Source organism: Triturus cristatus, chromosome 5_2 (assembly GCF_964204655.1).
Source record: "Triturus cristatus chromosome 5_2, aTriCri1.1, whole genome shotgun sequence".
Lineage (NCBI taxonomy): Eukaryota > Metazoa > Chordata > Amphibia > Caudata > Salamandridae > Triturus > Triturus cristatus.
The window spans coordinates 701612634-701630577 of record NC_140588.1 but is presented as its reverse complement, the minus strand read 5'-3'; the positions used below and the strand labels follow the sequence as shown (position 1 = coordinate 701630577).

Genomic DNA, 17944 nt, shown 5'->3' with positions numbered 1-17944 from the left:
GGCACGTAGTTAAAACTAAACATTTTAAACTTTACTGTGTCTTTGATTACTCTTGTTGTGGACTGATATGAGAATAATAACGAACAGGTGTTTCTGATTCCCACCATTCCTGAGAGTACTCTAAGTCGCTTGTTCTGGGTTGTCTAATCATTGGTAGCTTCGAGATGATACGGAGAACGAATGAGACACTTATGCTAGTCGGATAGGGGTTCTGGGTACTGAGGTGAGTTTTTGGTACACCGCAGTTCACCGAGGTCCTGGTTTCCTGCGCATAGTTCTGTGCATGAGCAGAATCCCTGCAACACTGCCGTACGATGAGATGCTGATTTTAATGGCATTTTCTGCCGTGACTAAGACAAGGTTATCCATGAATTGTACCAAGACAATGTACTGATGCACGGGGGCGTGGCTTAGCACGCGATGGAAGCAGACGTGCCCGGGTAGAGCTCCCGCTTGAGCCCTCCTGCCCCGGGTCGTTTATCCGCCACAACGCTCCTGTGTGCTGCTCAATCTTGCTGGCGGGCCTGCTACGGAACCTTCTCCATCTCCTGGCGGACTTTGGCGAGAATCGGCGGTGGAGAACCGCGCCGACCCGACAGGTGGGACTGCGGCCGCTCTGCTGGACGCGTGGCCGCGGTCCGCGACTACGCGAGCCCGAGGCGTTGCCCGATCCCCTGGGCCTAACTCTGCGGCCTGCGGGGGAGTTGCAGCGGCGCCGAGCGGCGGCCCGCGACCACGGCGGGGGTGGCCTGGAGAAGCGGTCGCCACGGCTGGAAACATCTGGGGACCCCCCCTCCCTCCTGCGGAACCGACGGAAGGTGGCGACGAACTGGGGACACCCCCGAGGACACGAGACCGCGCTGCTGGCGACACCCGGACTTGGGGTGAGTCGTGTGCCTGGGGCCCCAGAGGCAACCGGACGGACCCCGGGGGGTGCGGTACCCGATCGCTACTGCACGTCGGAGACAGCCATCGTGCTCCACGTGGCCTGAGAACGACCTGGGAGGGCAGCGGCGGAGGTCCCCAGACCTGAGAGGGCGCGCACGGCCCTAGCTTTTCCCCCCCCGCACTCTGACCGGGCAGTGGATGCACTGGGACGCCGCCTCCTCTCCGAGACTCCGGCGGGCCTTTAGCCGCAAGGGGCGGCTTTAGCTCTGGATGACGGCTGTACTGCAGAACGGCACGCCGGCGCACGTTGCCGTCACCCGTGGACCCTGAGGCCACTATAGGAGCGCTGACCTGGGCCTTCTGGCCACGCACGTGGCACGATCCCTACGCCTTGGGCTGATGCGGGGGGCGACCGCGATGTGGGAGAAGAGGCGCAGGAGTGCCCTGCAGGCTGGAGGGAGCCCCTGAGCGCCGCACCGGCTACGACCGGACCCATCGCTGGTTGGGACCCCTGGACACATGGTGAAAGCGGCACGGCCTGGCTGACTGAAGCGGCGAAGCCTGGCGCTACGCGACGGTGGGGAAGTGCGACACTCCTCTCCCTTGGAGTGAGGCAGGATCCACGACAGGGGCATTAGCGGAGCGGAACCGCTTCGCTACGCGGCAACGGACCCCTACCCCTCGGCGACGGGGGGGGATACCTTGCGCACGCCGCCGGCTCCATGCCTAGAGGGGCGCGAACTCGCTCCGGACCGGGAGCTGCAGCGGAGAGGGGACGGCACGAGAAAGCAACACCCATGATGGACACCGATCACGTAGCGGCGAAATTGGATAGCGTTCTGGCGGCTATGGAGAGGATGGAGGAATCGCTACAGCAGACGCGCACCTCCCTGGAGACCCGAATCGACAGTGTGGCAATCGACCTAACAAAGCTCCGAGCCAACCATAAAAAGTTGCAAGCGCGCACCACCACGCTGGAAGGCGCTATGGCGGATGTCGAGCCAGCGACGAAACGGACAGAAACAAAGATGCAAGACCTTCTGAATCGGGTGGAATTGCTAGAGGGACGGGCTGAGGATGCGGAGGGCCGGGCACGAAGAAACAACATTCGCCTGGTGGGCATCCCGGAGAGATGGGAAGGGGCGAACCCTGTCTGCAAGGTTGAGGACTGGCTACGAGACCTGCTACCTGACAACACACTTTCCCCGCACTTCGTGGTGGAGAGGGCCCACCGCGTGCCCGCGAGACCGCCCCCCCCGGGCTCTAATCCTAGGCCGTTTCTCCTCCGAGTACTCAACTATAGAGACCGCGATGCCATACTGCAAGGAGCCAGAACCTTAGGGGAAATCACCATTGACAACGCAACAGTGATGTTCTTCCCAGACTACACGGCGCGAGTACAGAAGCAGAGACACTCATTCCTGGCGATAAAACGAAGATTGCGCGAAGCAGCCCTCCAGTACTCGTTACTCTTCCCGGCCAAACTGCGAGTGGTGGCACACGACAAAACACACTTCTTTGCGAGTCCCGAGGAAGCGGAGGCCTGGCTTGATGGCGGGATGCCAGACGCACCACGGCGGACGATGGGAGCTGCCACGGCGGAGAGGACAAGGGGATCAAGACGACGGCACCGCCGCAGGACGCCCACGCCGCCGCCGGCCAGAGTGACGGCTCCCCGCTCCCCGCCGGTGGACCTCGTCCAACAGGAACAGCGGGATGCCTTGCGCAGGGTGGCAGAGATCAGCAATTCCCCGGCGTCGTCGGCTCGACCGGACGCCAGCCCGACAGTGCACTCAACGGATGACGAGGCGACCTATGGTATCCCGGACACACAGGACTCTGGGGGACCCCCGGAGGTCACACCACAAACAGCGGACCTTTTCGGCTGAGGAGCCCCGGTGGTGAACTGCCACTTGACACGAGACATTGGCCTACCGGAGTCCCTGTTGGGCTGCCCCTTGCACGGCTGGACCTGCCGGAGGCCCCCTGCGCCTACACCGTTGGCACTATGAGGGATCCGCCCACGGAGCTGGACACAGTGAGTACATTTTCTGCTTATGAACACACGGCTCGCACACCCAATTTACAGACATGTAGAGATGCCTCTTGGTGCCGCGTCGCCGGCTTGCTGCCACTGACGTCATTCGAGGGGGGACATGCCCATGCCCCCCCCCTCGGGCACTCCTACCCCCGCTGGCCTGACGGCCGGGCGTACAACTGCTACGGCCTTGAACAATAGACATTGGACGCCTGCCGGCCAGCAGCGGCATACACGCATCACCTGGGAAGCATGCAGGGCGCTTCCAAGACTGCACTGTTTTCATTACTGTTAAGAGATAAACCACCCACCCCCGGAGACTGTATAGTTCATAAGCTCACTTGAGTGTTTGGACGGCGACCCGTTGTGAAGCCAACCTTTTGGTATTCTAAACTTTCTAGTTGCCATGTTCAGGCTTTCTATGTACCCTTTCTTCCCTCTCCCCCTACCCTGCTGGAGATCACGACACTGCACACACATCACCCGCTTTAGCTGCACGGTGGGAGCGGGCTGCTGGCCCTGGGGGACCCTTGAGGTGGGGGATGCGCCCTTGGGGAATGGGGGAGACGCCCACGCACAGGGCCACTATGGCTAGCATACAAATATGCACCTGGAATGTCAGGGGGATGCATACACCAGCTAGGCGCTATCATATCTATTCGTACCTAAAGCGGCACAAAGTCAACATAGCGCTGCTCCAAGAAACCCATCTGAGCGGGACTGAGGTGAGGGCGCTCCATCGTAGATGGCGAGGGCAACTATATGCTACGGAATACTCCTCATTTGCTCGCGGAACACTGATATGGGTTCGCCCAGGGACCCCGTGGGAGGTCACTGACACTGTGGTAGATAGTGAGGGCAGATATACAGCTGCGCAGGGCAGGCTAGATGGCCAATTTATTACGCTGATGTCCCTCTACTCCCCAAATGTTGATCAGGGCGGCTTCCTGGCGCGGCTATCAACGACTATGGCGACTTGGCATGCAACTTCATGGATCATAGGGGGTGACTATAACTGCACCTTAGACATCGCACTGGATCGCTCCTCCCCGCCCCCAGCTAATGCCCCTACCAGGGGAGCCACGAAAGCGCTGTTGGAATGGGTCACGCAATGGGACTTGCAAGATGTCTGGCGGCAGCGCAACCCAGGGACACGGGCATACTCCTATTACTCTGGCGCCCACGATTTGCATGTCCGCCTCGACCGCTTCATGGCGTCTACAGACCTACTACCTCATGTGACGGACGCGCAGTACATGGGCCGCACGCACTCGGACCACAATCCACACTTCGTGTCCATAGCCTGGGCCCGCCCACACCCCCCTGTCCCTACATGGCGCCTACAACCAGCGCTGTTACTAGATGCGACTTTCCGCGCTGCCCTGCTCGAGCGCACCGCGCAATATTTCGAGGACAACACCGATACGGCAACTGACTCAGGGGTGGAGTGGGACGCCTTCAAGGCAGTGATACGAGGCCACTGTCTACACACTCAGGGGCAGATACGGCATCAGCTGGAGAGAGACCTGACCAGGCTGGAGTCGGGCTTGCTTGCACGGGAGGGGGAGGCTGCGGATGGAGACGAGGGCCCACTGCATGAAGCCCACGCGGAATATAAGCGCCTTCTGGAGCGACTTCGCAATGTCAACTATGCTGCGCACTCGGTGAGAACTCACCATCTCGGTGACAGACCGGGCAAGCTTTTAGCGTGGCTGATTTCGCGGGACGCCCGCTCTGCCCCGGTGACGGCTATACAGGGCGAGGGGGGGGAACTAACGTACACGCAAACTGGCATCCATGACACTTTCACTGTCCACTATAACGCATTGTATCGCTCCCGTCTCACAGTCCCTTACTCGGACATTACCGACTATCTCTCCCCCCTGCCAATGCCACAGTTGACTATTGCACAGCAGGACGAACTTGGCGCCCCGCTGGAGGCGGACGAGCTCAGAGAGGCCATCTTTCAGCTCTCTAATGGGAAAACCCCAGGCCCGGACGGGCTACCAGCTGAATTTTACAAGGCTGGCTCGGACATCCTAGTCCCGGAGCTCCTGCGAATGTACGCAGCGGCGGCGGAGGGAGCTGCTTTGCCCCCGACGTTGAATGAGGCCACACTGGTCTCTATACTTAAGCCAGGCAAGGACGGCACGCGAGTAGGCTCTTACCGCCCATTGGCTCTGCTAAACACAGACTATAAAATCCTTGCTTCTGCGTTGGCTAGGAGGCTGGCCCCTCATGTACCTGCTCTTGTGCACCGGGACCAAAATGGATTCGTCCCCACACGCCACACCTCCTACAACATCCGCCGGCTCTTTCGGGTACAGGAATACGCCACGCAACAGTGGCCAAGGGCGGGATGCCTGATACTGGACTTGGAGAAAGCCTTCGACTCCGTTGAGTGGCCGTACCTGAGCGCAGTTGCAGAGAAATACCGGCTGGGGGGGGGCTATAACGCCATGATTGACCTGCTTTATAGCAGACCGACCGTCCGAGTCCGCACGGGCCGCATCCTCTCTGACGCCATCCGGGTCCACAGAGGCACCCGCCAGGGCTGCCCGCTGTCGCTGCTGCTGTTCGCGCTGGCAATGGAACCCCTGGCTGCGACGCTTAGAGCGCACGGACTGGAATGGGGAATCCCATTGGCGGATGGCCTGCACGCGGTATCTCTATATGCAGACGACCTGCTGCTGTACGTCAGAGACATAACCGCCATCCCCGCCTCCCTCGCTGACGTATTCCGCACCTTCGAGGCAGTGTCGGGCCTGAGGGTCAACTGGGCCAAGTCGGGAGCCTATCCCTTTGGCCCGGAGACGCCTGAGTGCGACGTCCGACTGGGAGGGGACAGACTGCAGTGGCACTCCACCACTTTCCGCTACCTGGGGATTAGAATCAATAGAACCCCGGCAGACGTTTTGGACGGGAATCTCCTCAGAGCGATCACATCTGTTCGTGCGCAGGTTGGCTACTGGAACACCCTACCCCTCAACGTGCCTAGCCGGGTGGCACTGACCAAGATGATAGTGCTGCCCCGCCTATTGTACTATTTTGCAAACCTGCCCTTGTATGTACCCGCCAAAATGTTCCACGACCTGGAGGCACTGCTGCGCAGCCTCATCTGGAACAAGGGGAGACCGCGTGTAGCGTTGGCCAAATTATACATGCCCACAGACTCCGGGGGCTTAGCGGTCCCCAATATGGAGCTGTACTACCTAGCGGCGCAGATGCAATGGGTGGCGGGGTGGCTGGGCGGCAAGCAGCTAGAGGACACTGCCTCGCATGCGACTGCTTGGACGCGGACACAAATCCACAAGCTGTTCCACCCGCTGACCCGCGCGCCCTGCCCCTCCCAGGTCTACCTGGCAGTGGCGCGCAGATGTTTCCGGCGGTGCCTTCGCCTCACACGCGCGGCCACACCGTACGCCCCGGAGTTACCGTTATTGGGCATGCCTGGCCCGACGGGACCGCTCACGGAGGCCCACTTGACAGGATGGGAACAGGCAGGAATAGACACGCTAAGTGACCTATATGAAGATGGCGACTTGCTTACGTTCGCCGTCCTGGCTGAGGGCACGGTGCTCCCGGCGGGGCAGTTCCTCCTGCATGCCTCCCTCATGCAGACACTCACGGCTTCCTGGGGTGACATGGCGGTGGAGCCGCCGACGCATACCTTCATCCAATATCTGCACATTATGGGAAATGGCGCGCATGTCATACACTGGCTAGCGCAGGCGCTATTGGCGCATTCGCAACCATCCACTTTGGTGCTGAGGGAGCGCTGGGCGACAGACAGAGGCAGAGACTGGACAGACAAAGAATGGGCGATGATACTGGCCAGCCCGACCAACGTTCCACGCAACCCCTGCTTTAAACTCATACAATATTACATACTGCAGCGTGCGTATCTCACACCTGAGAAGATAAACAGATATTTCTTGCGGACGGATGCTGTCTGCCAGCGGTGCTCGTTACCGGGAGCGGACCTTTTACATATGCTATGGCATTGCACTGGTGTGCAGACATACTGGAACGACGTGCTGTCACTGATTGAGCGCGGTGCCGATGGACGGCTACCACGCACGTGGGAGGCATGCATCTTAGGCTTATACAAGCGCACAAAAGCAAATAAAGTGCAGGCGCGCTTTTGGGACATGGGGCTTGTAACGGCCAAACGCCTACTCACCAAGCATTGGAAGGCGACGGCCCCCCCACACATCAGACACTGGAGGGCCTCCTTCGTAAACTGGGCGCAGGCGGAGAGTGCAGTGCTCCTACGTGAGGAAACTGCAGGGCTCCGGAAGTTCCCCATTGCCCAAATTTGGGATGACCTCCTCACAGCCTTTCAGGTGGCCTGCCGAAACCGAGGGATAACCTGAGCCTTGGGAGGGCATCGCTGCCCTGCTGGCTGGATGGCGACATCCCTGAGACCATGACGGAGATAGCTCCCGGCCCCCTCTGCTTGCTTGCCCCCCTAGCGCCTCTCGCTTATTGCGCTGCAGGGGGCTGCTGCTAGACATCGCCTACAGTGCGTCTACGGCGCGCGCGCGGGGCTTGCTGCCGCCGCTGTTTGAGAGGGCGCGCGCGACACTAGGATACGGGCACACCCGGGAAGATATGACCATTCCGCCCCACTCAGAAGCCCCCTCCTAGGCGTGGAGGAATACCTCCCTCGTACGAGAGGATAATCTAGGACTGCGGACGCAGACATGGCGGGCTCTTGGCCCCTTTCGACGGCCCCCTGCCCCCCCCCCTCCCAACTCCCCCCCCCCCTTTTTCCCCCCCCCACGACCTGCTGCTCGGCATGCCTCCCATATGGCCCAGCTATGCCCCGCTTGACAGCTACTGTCTCCTACTACACTGATGCAGAACGATCTCCACCTCCCCCCCTCCCCTATTATTCTAGACCTCACCCGAGTTTTCGACCCTAGCCCTGACCCCTCCGTTCATATTACACACACGGGGAGCAGTTCGGCGACTGGTTACGCTCCCTGACCGAACCCGTGTCCAACCACAGAAACAGTTGCTGGAAGAGTTACCCGACACCCCCGAGGCGCTGCCCTACCTAGCACGCTCTAAGTAGCACTGATGAGGCAGCACTGGCGTACACTACGCGCAGACGGCGGCTATGCCTGGCAAACGCGGAATGATCCACTCGAAATGCGCAGAGTTTCACGCCAGGCTTGCACAGGCACTCGGCGGCCTGGGGAGCGCACTGCTGAAGGGATGATAGAGCGCCATGCGCCGCGCGCATAGGGCTGAGCTGCGAAACGGCACACTGGGCTTGTCGGATGTACACGCTGATATGTGCGTCTTTGTGAGCTATACTGCAACCTCCTCGTCGCGCTCCAGCTTATGCCAAGAGTAGGCCACCAGGGCTCCGCTACCCGGAGACCTGGGCATTTGGTTGGGAACCTGGTGCCTTGCGCGATTCCCCCTACAGGCCTAGGGGCTAATTGACGGCGCCGCACTGAGGGCTGGCACACAGCGCCCTCCTCTCTTGCAGGCAATGCGCTTCAGATGAGACACGACGAAATACAGAAAAGCACCATCGACCCACTTATACACAATGTACATACCTGATTCCTATGCATATGTTCAACTGTTTACCGCCGCCGGACCTCCGGGTTGTCGGCTAAATGGCTGTGTCTCACCATCCGAACATGTGTATTTTTGTATTGCTGAATTGACGCCTTGGCAAATGACAGTACATTGTAAACTGATGCAACTGCGGTTAATAAAGGTTTTCAAAAAAAAAAAAAAAGACAATGTACTGATGCACTTATTTTGTGATCATTGAATGTTGCAGTACAGTCAAGGTCTTTTTCCGGTTCTGCAGTCTTAGTATATATTAGAAACTATCGTCTTTTGTTTCATGACCAATGTACATGTGTGTTTACTGCAAACTCCATCCTACTTCAAATATCACTTTTATCAATGTATTGAAAATGATGTTCTTCTCAACTTAATAAAACATTATTTTAAAAAACTGTTGCATTTTTCCTACTGAACGAAAACTCCGAGACCATGCACCATGGTCTATATGATCCTAATAGTCTTTAGATGGGATTGTCTTCTGCAGAGAAATAGACAGGAAGGGCACCAGGTCAAGGCAGATTCATGTGCCTTCCAGTAGTAGTTACTCCCACAAAAGCTCAGGTTCTCTGAAAACGCTGCATCTTTTGGCTGCCATACATGAATGGTGTGAGACGTCTGTTCATATTGGTTTGTACAGCTGAAAGGAACAGTGCAATATAAAAATATGTAATGTATCTTTCCATTGGTGGAGATATGGTTCGATCTGATTAATTCTGCTTTTGGTTAAATAAAGTTAAAACAAGATTTCTCAGTATAATTGCCACCATATGTGGGGGTTGCCCTGAATGTTGGATTTAATGTGACTTCTACTGGGTCACTGGAGTTTGAGTTTCTTCACATGGCTCACTACTAGGAGACTGGGTTGCCTTGAACCAAAAGAAAGGAAAGCACCTGGAACTGCAGGAATGGTATCCCATAAATCCTGTTTTATGTCTCAGCACAGCTTTAACCACAGGGGTTTTGCTATTGAAGATGATAAACTTCACTATCAAAGGGCTCTATTCCTACACCTCTGCGCTCACACACAAAACAAGCACTGAACCCTAAACATAGAAAACAGTTCTTGCTGTAGCTGTGAGTACAGTGCAGCTGTGGAAAGGAAGACATAAACCATATACCTCACTGTATAACAGAAAGTAGAGTGTTGGAAGCTGCCCTTTCTGTAGGGTCACCCCCAAACCTTTTGCCTTCCTCCTCCCCTTTTTGCTGACCTTTTTTTTGAGGGCTGTAGGATTCTGAGGACTTTACCAATGCTAACCAGTGCTAAAGTGCATGTGCTCTTTCCCTAAACTGTGGTAACATTTGCTTATCCAAAATTGGCATATTTAATTTACTTATAAGTCCATGGTAAAGTGCACTATATATGCCCGGGGCCTGTAAATTAAATGCTTCTAATGGGCCTGAAGTACTAATTGTGCCACCCACTTAAGTAGCCCATTAAAACATGTCTCAGGGCGGCAACTGCAATGCCTGTGTGTGCAGTTTAGACTGCCATGTCGACTTGGCATTTAATACTCCTTGACAAGCCTTAAACTCTCCTTTTATTACATATAAGGGACCCCTAAGGTAGACCCTAGGTAGCCCATGGGGCAGGGTGCTATGTAATTAAAAGGCAGGACATATACTCTTAAGCTTTACATGACCTGGCAGTAAAAAACTTCCAAATTAGCTTTTCCCATATTGTGAGGCGTACCCCACCTATGGGTTAACATTAGTGATTCCATGTTATATCTAATAAGTGGAATTCCCAATTGGAAGGAGGTAGAGATATCATGTTTAGTACATATGGAATTGTAATGATGAATCCTCTTTAATTGTAAAGTCGAATTTATCATTACAATTTTAGAAATGCCACTTTTTGAAACTTATTATATTGGTTGGGCGACCTGATATACCCTTGAGGGCTTGGGTAACAGTATATTTTGTCTAGTAAAGGTGCCTTCAAGGGATTTTATTTTGATATATAGAAACAATACTTAACAATATCACTTGTGAGTGTCCAAAGTAGTGGCCTCAAACGTATGAATTTTATAAAAACAATTTGTGTAATCAGGAGTTAATACACTTTGTAGAAATTTATAATCCAATAGAAAATCCAAGAAAATTTGTGCCACCAATTTGCCGTGAGTTGTCAGCTGTTTGATTCACTTTGCCGGGACGCTGAACTAAGATGGCACTTCTCATAAATAACAACGTCATGGTAGATACGCCCAGCTTTGACAGCGATACCACTCTTCGGAGACGCTTCCCTTACCGCTTCGTTTCAAGTTATGCCGACAACTCACAGCAAATTGTTGGCACAAATTTTCTTCAGATTTCAACACTTGCTTTGTGTACACGTCTCCGAAGTGTAGTATCGCCGTCAAAGTTGGGTGTATCTACTGTGGCATGGCAAATCGGTGGCACAAATTTTCTTCGGATTTCAACACTTACTTTGGACCAATTACTTTAAAGTCTGTAATTGATCTATTTTATAAAGGGTCCTCATTCCACATAAGAATCTTTCTGTCCTGAAGATGGTCTTTTCGATGTATCACACGACAAGACTGATACGTCAACCAACAAACCCATTTCTATCAATGAAACAATATCGCTGTACAGAATTTTTTACCTAATGTTAAGGAAAAATGTATTTTTGTAAATAGGGTTCGGAAATGGGTAATCTACACAAGTGATTAGTAGATATTTTTCACTTCAAAGATTGGTAATCTCTGTCACTTATGTATATCTGAATACTGTATTGTACCCTTTGATTTGATTTATTGGATTATACATTTCTACAACAAAAAAAAAATACACCCGTTGTTTACTTCTTTTTGATTTATTCAGTCCTGATTACAAAAATTGATTTATAAAATTCATATGTTTGAGGCCACTACTTCGGGCACTCATAAGTGATATTGTTTCTATATATTGAAATAAAATCCTTTGTGGGCACCTTTACTAGAAAAAATACTTTTAGAAAGTTGGCATTGTTCTTTAGCCCTGTGTGCCTGCTGCTTGTCTCCAATACACATCTGTGGTGGGTGACAGCTGGGCCTTGTGCATTTCCTCTAGACAGTCACACACAATGGGAGCTTAGGCGTGACTTGATGGGCCTTAATGCGCCATTAACTGGCCAGATGGGGAAGCAGAGCTGAGCACTGCCTCACTTACACCTGACTAGGCCTTGTCCTGTCCCCACACAAAGCACTTCTTCACCCCCTGTAGTGAGCCTGGAGCCACATATCGAAGCATTTAAATCAATCAATCAGGATTTATAAAGCGCTGCTTATCAGCACTTTCAGGTCCCGGGGGCTTATACAAACAATCAGGTCTAGAGGACCATTCGGAATTCCGGAAGTGAGGTGATGGTCAGAAGGTGCGTGGGGTGGCTGTTCTAGGTCTTTGCTGAGATGTGGGAGAAGGAGCATCCTCCACTTCTGCTTCAGTAGATGCACTTCAAAGCCCCTCTTTGAAGTCTCCCCCTCTTCAAAAGCAGCACTGGGTATAAAAACTGGACTTATGACCCTACCAACTCAGTACACTTCAGGATCTGTGATACTCTGCCAGGAAGAAGGACTGCTGTGCTGCTGAAGTACTGCCACTCTGCTGGACTGCTGCTCTCTAAGAACTGTTTTTCTGCTGTGCTGACCTGCCTGCTGCCTGCTGCCCTCCTTGCCTGGGTGACAAGGAATGGACCTACCCCATTTGAACCCAGAGTTGCTCAAAGGGCTTGTCTGCTTGCCTCCTGTTTGAAATCTCAGGGACACAAAATACTTCCATCCACTACACGACCAGCACCTGGACTCTGCCCTCTGTGAGGGTTGCCCTGCCACGTGTTGCCAATCCAGTCGTGGACCCTTATGAGTGGGCCTAAAGTGCTGCAACTGCTACAACTCACACATTTATGACGTTGCGCTTGATCGGAACCAGCTCATCTCCCTCGAAGCCGACGCAACTGCGAGGATCCAGTACATCGCATACTGACTGAACAGCGCAGCACCTTCCTTTATGACACATATGCGAGGATTTAGTATATCGCCTGCCAACTGCGCAATGCATTGCCACCAGCTGGAAGCTTGACTACGACACATCGTCCCTTTGTGGCTCGCATCTCAGATCCGTCGACAACACAACAAGGTACTCTGCGATGGACCAAGGCTGGTCCCTGTATCTGACCCACACTCCATCGTGATCGGCCTGAACTTTTCACTTTGTCCCGTTCAAGTGCGACCAGATAGGCCCGCTTAGTGTTTTAAGCACTATATTTCAAGATATTCTTTCAAAATTCATAACTCCAGTTTGACTTATTGGATGTTTGTTGTTTAGTTCATTAAATTAAGATCTGTTTTTCTAATCAGGTGTGGTATTTTGTGTGTGGTGTTTTTACTGTTTTAAGTGTTGAACACATACTTTACACATTGCCTCTTAAGTTATGCCTTCCTGCTCTGTGCCAAGCTACCAGGTGGTGAGCACAGGTTAATTTAGGGTGTGTGTGTGACTTACCCTGACTAGGACTGTGGTTCCTGCTTGGACAGGGTGCCTACCTCTGCCAACAAGAAACCCAATTTCTAACATGGAACAGCCATCACCTCACAACAGCATATAAGTAGCCTAGAGTAATAAAACACACAAAGGAGTGTACCTGCACAAATTATTAAAGAGGTGAGGTGTCTTCACGTGGGTGTAACATCTTCAAATAAAATGGAAAAATACATGTTTGTATGAGCAGATAGACTTCTTGCATTCCAATTCCAAACCAATTAACCTTCAGATCATTCTAAGATTAGGTATTCTAATGTATTATTTATCTTTACTGTTGTGCAAGTAATGTAGTTGATGATTCTATACACTCCTTATGTAAGTGTTTATTTTATGCCTTTCCAGTTGCTTACCACTCACTCACACAGAATATTTTGTTTCAATTGTACAGAAATATTCTTCTACATTCTCATTTTCTTTTTACTTTTATGTGCCCCAGCCTCTCTCTGGACCACCAAAAATCTGTACCATTCTTGTTATTTTGCCACTCAGAGGATCACTATCTCAAACTTCACAACATTTTTCCTCTACTGTGAGCCTCAGATTGGTAAAACAGGCCGTTATTTCAACAGTCTTTTATCTGGATCTTGGAAGGATCTGCCTGTCTTCTTCCTCTCCTTCTCATGGTAGAATAATAAGTGGAAAAGGCAGTTCAGATGGTATGTTCTTCATAGTACAATGAAGATCAATATTAACTGCAATTTAAGGCAAAGACGGAGCAGAAGACCACACTTACCTTCATAAGCCAATGGAGATGCAAGACTTGTGTAGAAGAGCAGTAAAAGGGCTGTTGAGAGACCCATCTTCAGAGGCATAGGGTTTGCTGCAAGGGGCTGCATGAACTGAAAGGTTCTGCCTCCTTTGGAGGTTGTAATGAAGTAACTTTAAGAAGCAGCAGGCACGACGAGCAGAAGCCTAGAAGCAATGAACATAACATTAGCTCTTGGATAAACCTGCAATGATTCTTGCTCACGTAATACAAAGTAAAGCTAAAAAAGTATTTGAAACTTATGATATCTTTGCCTGACTAACTGAAAATGTACATGTGCTTTGTACATGAATAATAATAAACCACCATATGTTACTCAAGCATTGTGACATAGAGTGTCCCTCTAGTGCGAGTTGCAGCGTGTGTGTGAAAACCAGGCCAACCAGGTTGGTGTAAATGTTGTTCTTGTACTCAGCTATCTTGCTTTGCACGTTTCATCCCCACAGAATCCCAGATACGTAGAAGCAGAGATGCAGATCCTGATCCCAAAGCAAAGGATCTATCAGGCCTGAGACTAGAATCATTAAGTGACAGCCACCCGCCTGCCCTCTTAAGGGGGATTAGAGATCCCCTTGCAAGCTGTTGCAGTTCGTGACTGCTCCTGCTGGCAAGGGGATGTCTGGGTGGTCCGTGGAAACCCCTTTGGCCCCCTCCAGAGGGCTGCTATCAGGGGGGGCAGACAGTGTGCCATCTTTTAGGTGGCGCACTGTCAGTCTGCCTCCTGACAGCTTCTTTGCCTCTGGCCCACATCTATATTATGGAGCGGGTGCAGAGGCAAAGGGGCCCCCATGCAAATGAGGGGATGCCCTCTGATGATGGAGCTGGCACTTTATGTGCGCCAGCACTATTGGTATTACAGAAGGGGACACACAAGCGTCTTCGGCCCCTTCTGTAATACCAAAGTGCCCCAGGGGCACACAAAGCAGGTGCAGACGCCCGTTGTGCCCCCAGGGCACTTTGGTAATACGGCCCCTGGTATAAATCTGTCCATGCTGTCATTAATCACCAGAATTTGGTGGGGAAACACTGTCTGAAATTTGAGATTCTGGTCCCCTCACTCATGATGTGGGCTTATTCTGATGGGCTATTATTTTACCAGGATAGGTTGGTGTATTGGTAGTCTACATATTCTTGTGTAACAATTCTAGTATGAAGTAATCTGTGTGATTTTAGCCCTAACACTTTCTAAATGAACGTATGTAATGAAATTTATGTCCAGACCGTGTTAGCGTTTTTAGTGACTACTATTTCAACTCTCTGAAATCATATCAGGATGTTTATTTGTTTTCCATGTTTGTAGAGACAAATCCCAATCCACTGGAAAATGGCAAGAGCTGAGTGCTCTACTCTACAATAATGTTTCTTTTATCCGGGCTCTTGGCACAATATGATTAATGCCTAATAGGCTTGTGCCTCTGACATTACAAAGCAGCCCATACTACAAAATACTGCATATGGATATGGCTCATTTAATTATTTTTCATATTTAGGTGAATTTTGTTATTTTGGTCAAGATGGTTTAAATTCCAAACGTCACAATTTGAGAACAACCTCAATACAGCTCATGCACTGGAAGCAAATGCTGCCAAACACCAATCACTTTCTCTTTGTGATCAGTTGTATCGATAAGTGTTGTGGTCTGAAAAACTGTTTTAAAGTATCTGTGAGCTTGTTCTTGGAAAATACACCTCTAATTCATAATACAATTTCGTATAAGTTCAATTTTAGCATTCAGAAATAGGAGTCCCCAAGCCACCCTCGATGCTAAATGACCATGACAGGACCAGAGAAGATTAGGAGTGTGTAGAGTGGGATAGATCTACTTTAAAGAGAAGGTACTTTACATACATTTGAGCAGTTTTTGAGAGTTTGCTGTCCTTGAGCAACAGTTCAACTAGTAGAAAACGTATACCTTTGTCCCTGTTAGGGTAGATTAGAAATCACAGTAGAGAGATCTCCACTGAACTAACTCAGCCTCCCAACATGGGGCTGCAAAAGAGCAAAAGCAATCTCTCAGTAGCCAATAGGATGCCTCATTGAACTGAACGCTCATTGTTGAAACCCACAGCGATCAGCAGGTCACAAGTACGAATCCTGGGAGAGTTATCTCAACCTTCGTACCTTCTGTGAATTGGGGACCATTAAACTAGGTAATACTAACACCTGTTATATATTGTGCTTAGAAAGACTGGAAGTGTGGCATGAAGAGATATATATTGAAACAGGTTATTTTTAATAACATTATTGACGGACAATAGTTGAAAGTACATTATCTACTTGTGAAATCTGAAATCGCAGTCGCATGTTTTGAGGACTGGATCTAAGGGCAGAAGGTTGCTGGCTTCAAGACTGACAGGATTTGAAGAGTCAATCAGTCCACTTTAAACACAAAATGTTGTTTCTCTCTGCATAGGGAAAGAGTGCACAAAGAAGTAACAAAGACTTGAGTGTGGAGCATTACCAGTATCCCTTAGAACAAGCCTGGAACTCAAGTGAGATGATTTCCTTGTAACAGTGAATCTCTTGTCTTACCTGAATTGGTATAAATGTGATATCAACTTAAAACTAACATTTTAAATTGTTTAGAAGTGCTTTGATACCCTTATGAGATAGGTCTACCATGTTTTATTAAAAATCCGAAAATAGAGGAGGAGCCAAGATGGCGACCGAGACGGCAGCGTAGACTCCCGGCTCCGTGAACCTCCGCATCCCGCACGGATATCCTGCATGAGATCCTCAGCCTGCGCGATGCGATCGTGTTTGTGAATGAGAGTGGCAACCGATCGTGTGACTCCGAGGTTTCTGGCTGCGGTACCGCCTGAGAAAAGTGCATTTTAAATTTGCGGCCCGTGCAGCCCTGGAGCCTGGACCTCGAGTGGACGCCTTGGCCGAGTGGCAGTTCAACAACAGCGGCCTGTGGTGACTGGGTGGAGTCGGTCCACCGGAGCGGTGCCAACCTCGGCCTACATTTCGCCGTGGCCGTTCCTGCCGCTAAGCGAAGCGGACCGAGTGCCTGCCCGGGGGTGCAACTCTCAGATTCCCCGGTGATAGCCCCTGCCCTTGGCGGCGAGCTGTCCGGACGCCGCCCGTAACTCGCCCTGATTCTTGCAGGCGGCTCCCGGATTTTCGCGGGAACTGGTCCGTGGTGGGGACGACTGTTGCCCGTGCCCACGCAACGGATACATTTTTGCCTGCCCCCGGACCCTGTTTCCAGCGCCGTGGGCCTCGAGGCGCTTGTTCCTGGGTCCCGGCCCCCATACGGGTCGGGCCTACCCGACGGCCATTTTGTTGCGATGAAGCCTACCATCCTGTCCACTGGGTCACAGCAGGATTGGGAGTGTGTGACTTTTGGGAGTGTGGCGGAGCGATCACAGAGAGCTATGCTGGGGTACGGCGACCTCCTCGAGGCCCTCGGTGCCCTTCATTCCTCCCTGGTTCATGGCGTCGGGGTCTTGGGGAGTAAGCTCGATGGTGTGGCATCAGCGTTGGGACAGTGGCGGCCTTCCTGTCCTCAGGTACACAGGGACTTCCCACACTGCACACCGGAGGACAAAGTCGCGGCCACCCCTGAGATTGGTGCACAGCTGGACACTCCGGACAGTATGCTACAGTGTGATCGGCTGGCTGTGGGTCTGATCTGTTCCGGAGGTATTGGACCTGAGCGGGAGGTGGTGGCCTCGTTCCGTGCACGGCCTCCGGTGACCCAGGGACAATTCAAGCAACAGTTGTCTACTTTGGCTGCTTCCACCTTCCTGGACCCTGTGTGCAGTGCAGACTCTGGGGCAGCACTGGGAAGGCCGTCCTTCCATGATGTGGACTGTGTTGGTACTCAGAGACTTCCACCCCACCTGTGTGTGTCGCTTCCCGGTCGTTTTTGGACACTCCTTTACCTTGGAACATCGGACATGGCGCTGGGTCGAGGGGTAGGCATGGGCAGAATTGCAAAGAGTGGTCAAGGATAAGGCTGATCCTTCAGGGGTGGTCATCTAGTAGACGGGCGGGCTCAGGGGTTGCGTGCTCTCATGGTATAGCTATTAGCATAATCGGTGCATAATGCTCCCCATCTTTCTTTGATATGGTCGATTTTGTGCTGTTCACTGTTTGCTTTGGGGAAAACTTACCGTGCGAGA

The 17944-nt window shown here is 51.9% G+C and overlaps 1 protein-coding gene across 1 annotated transcript in view; it reads right to left on the bottom strand.

Annotated features, from left to right (window-relative positions):
- SRPX2 (sushi repeat containing protein X-linked 2) overlaps positions 1 to 17944 on the bottom strand; it is a 424745-nt gene that overhangs the window by 363824 nt on the left and 42977 nt on the right. Inside the window, exon 2 of the mRNA XM_085607790.1 lies at positions 13782 to 13960. Within this exon, the coding sequence (XP_085463916.1) occupies positions 13782 to 13884 (103 nt within the window). The 5' untranslated portion in view covers positions 13885 to 13960. The remainder of the gene's footprint in view (positions 1 to 13781; positions 13961 to 17944) is intronic.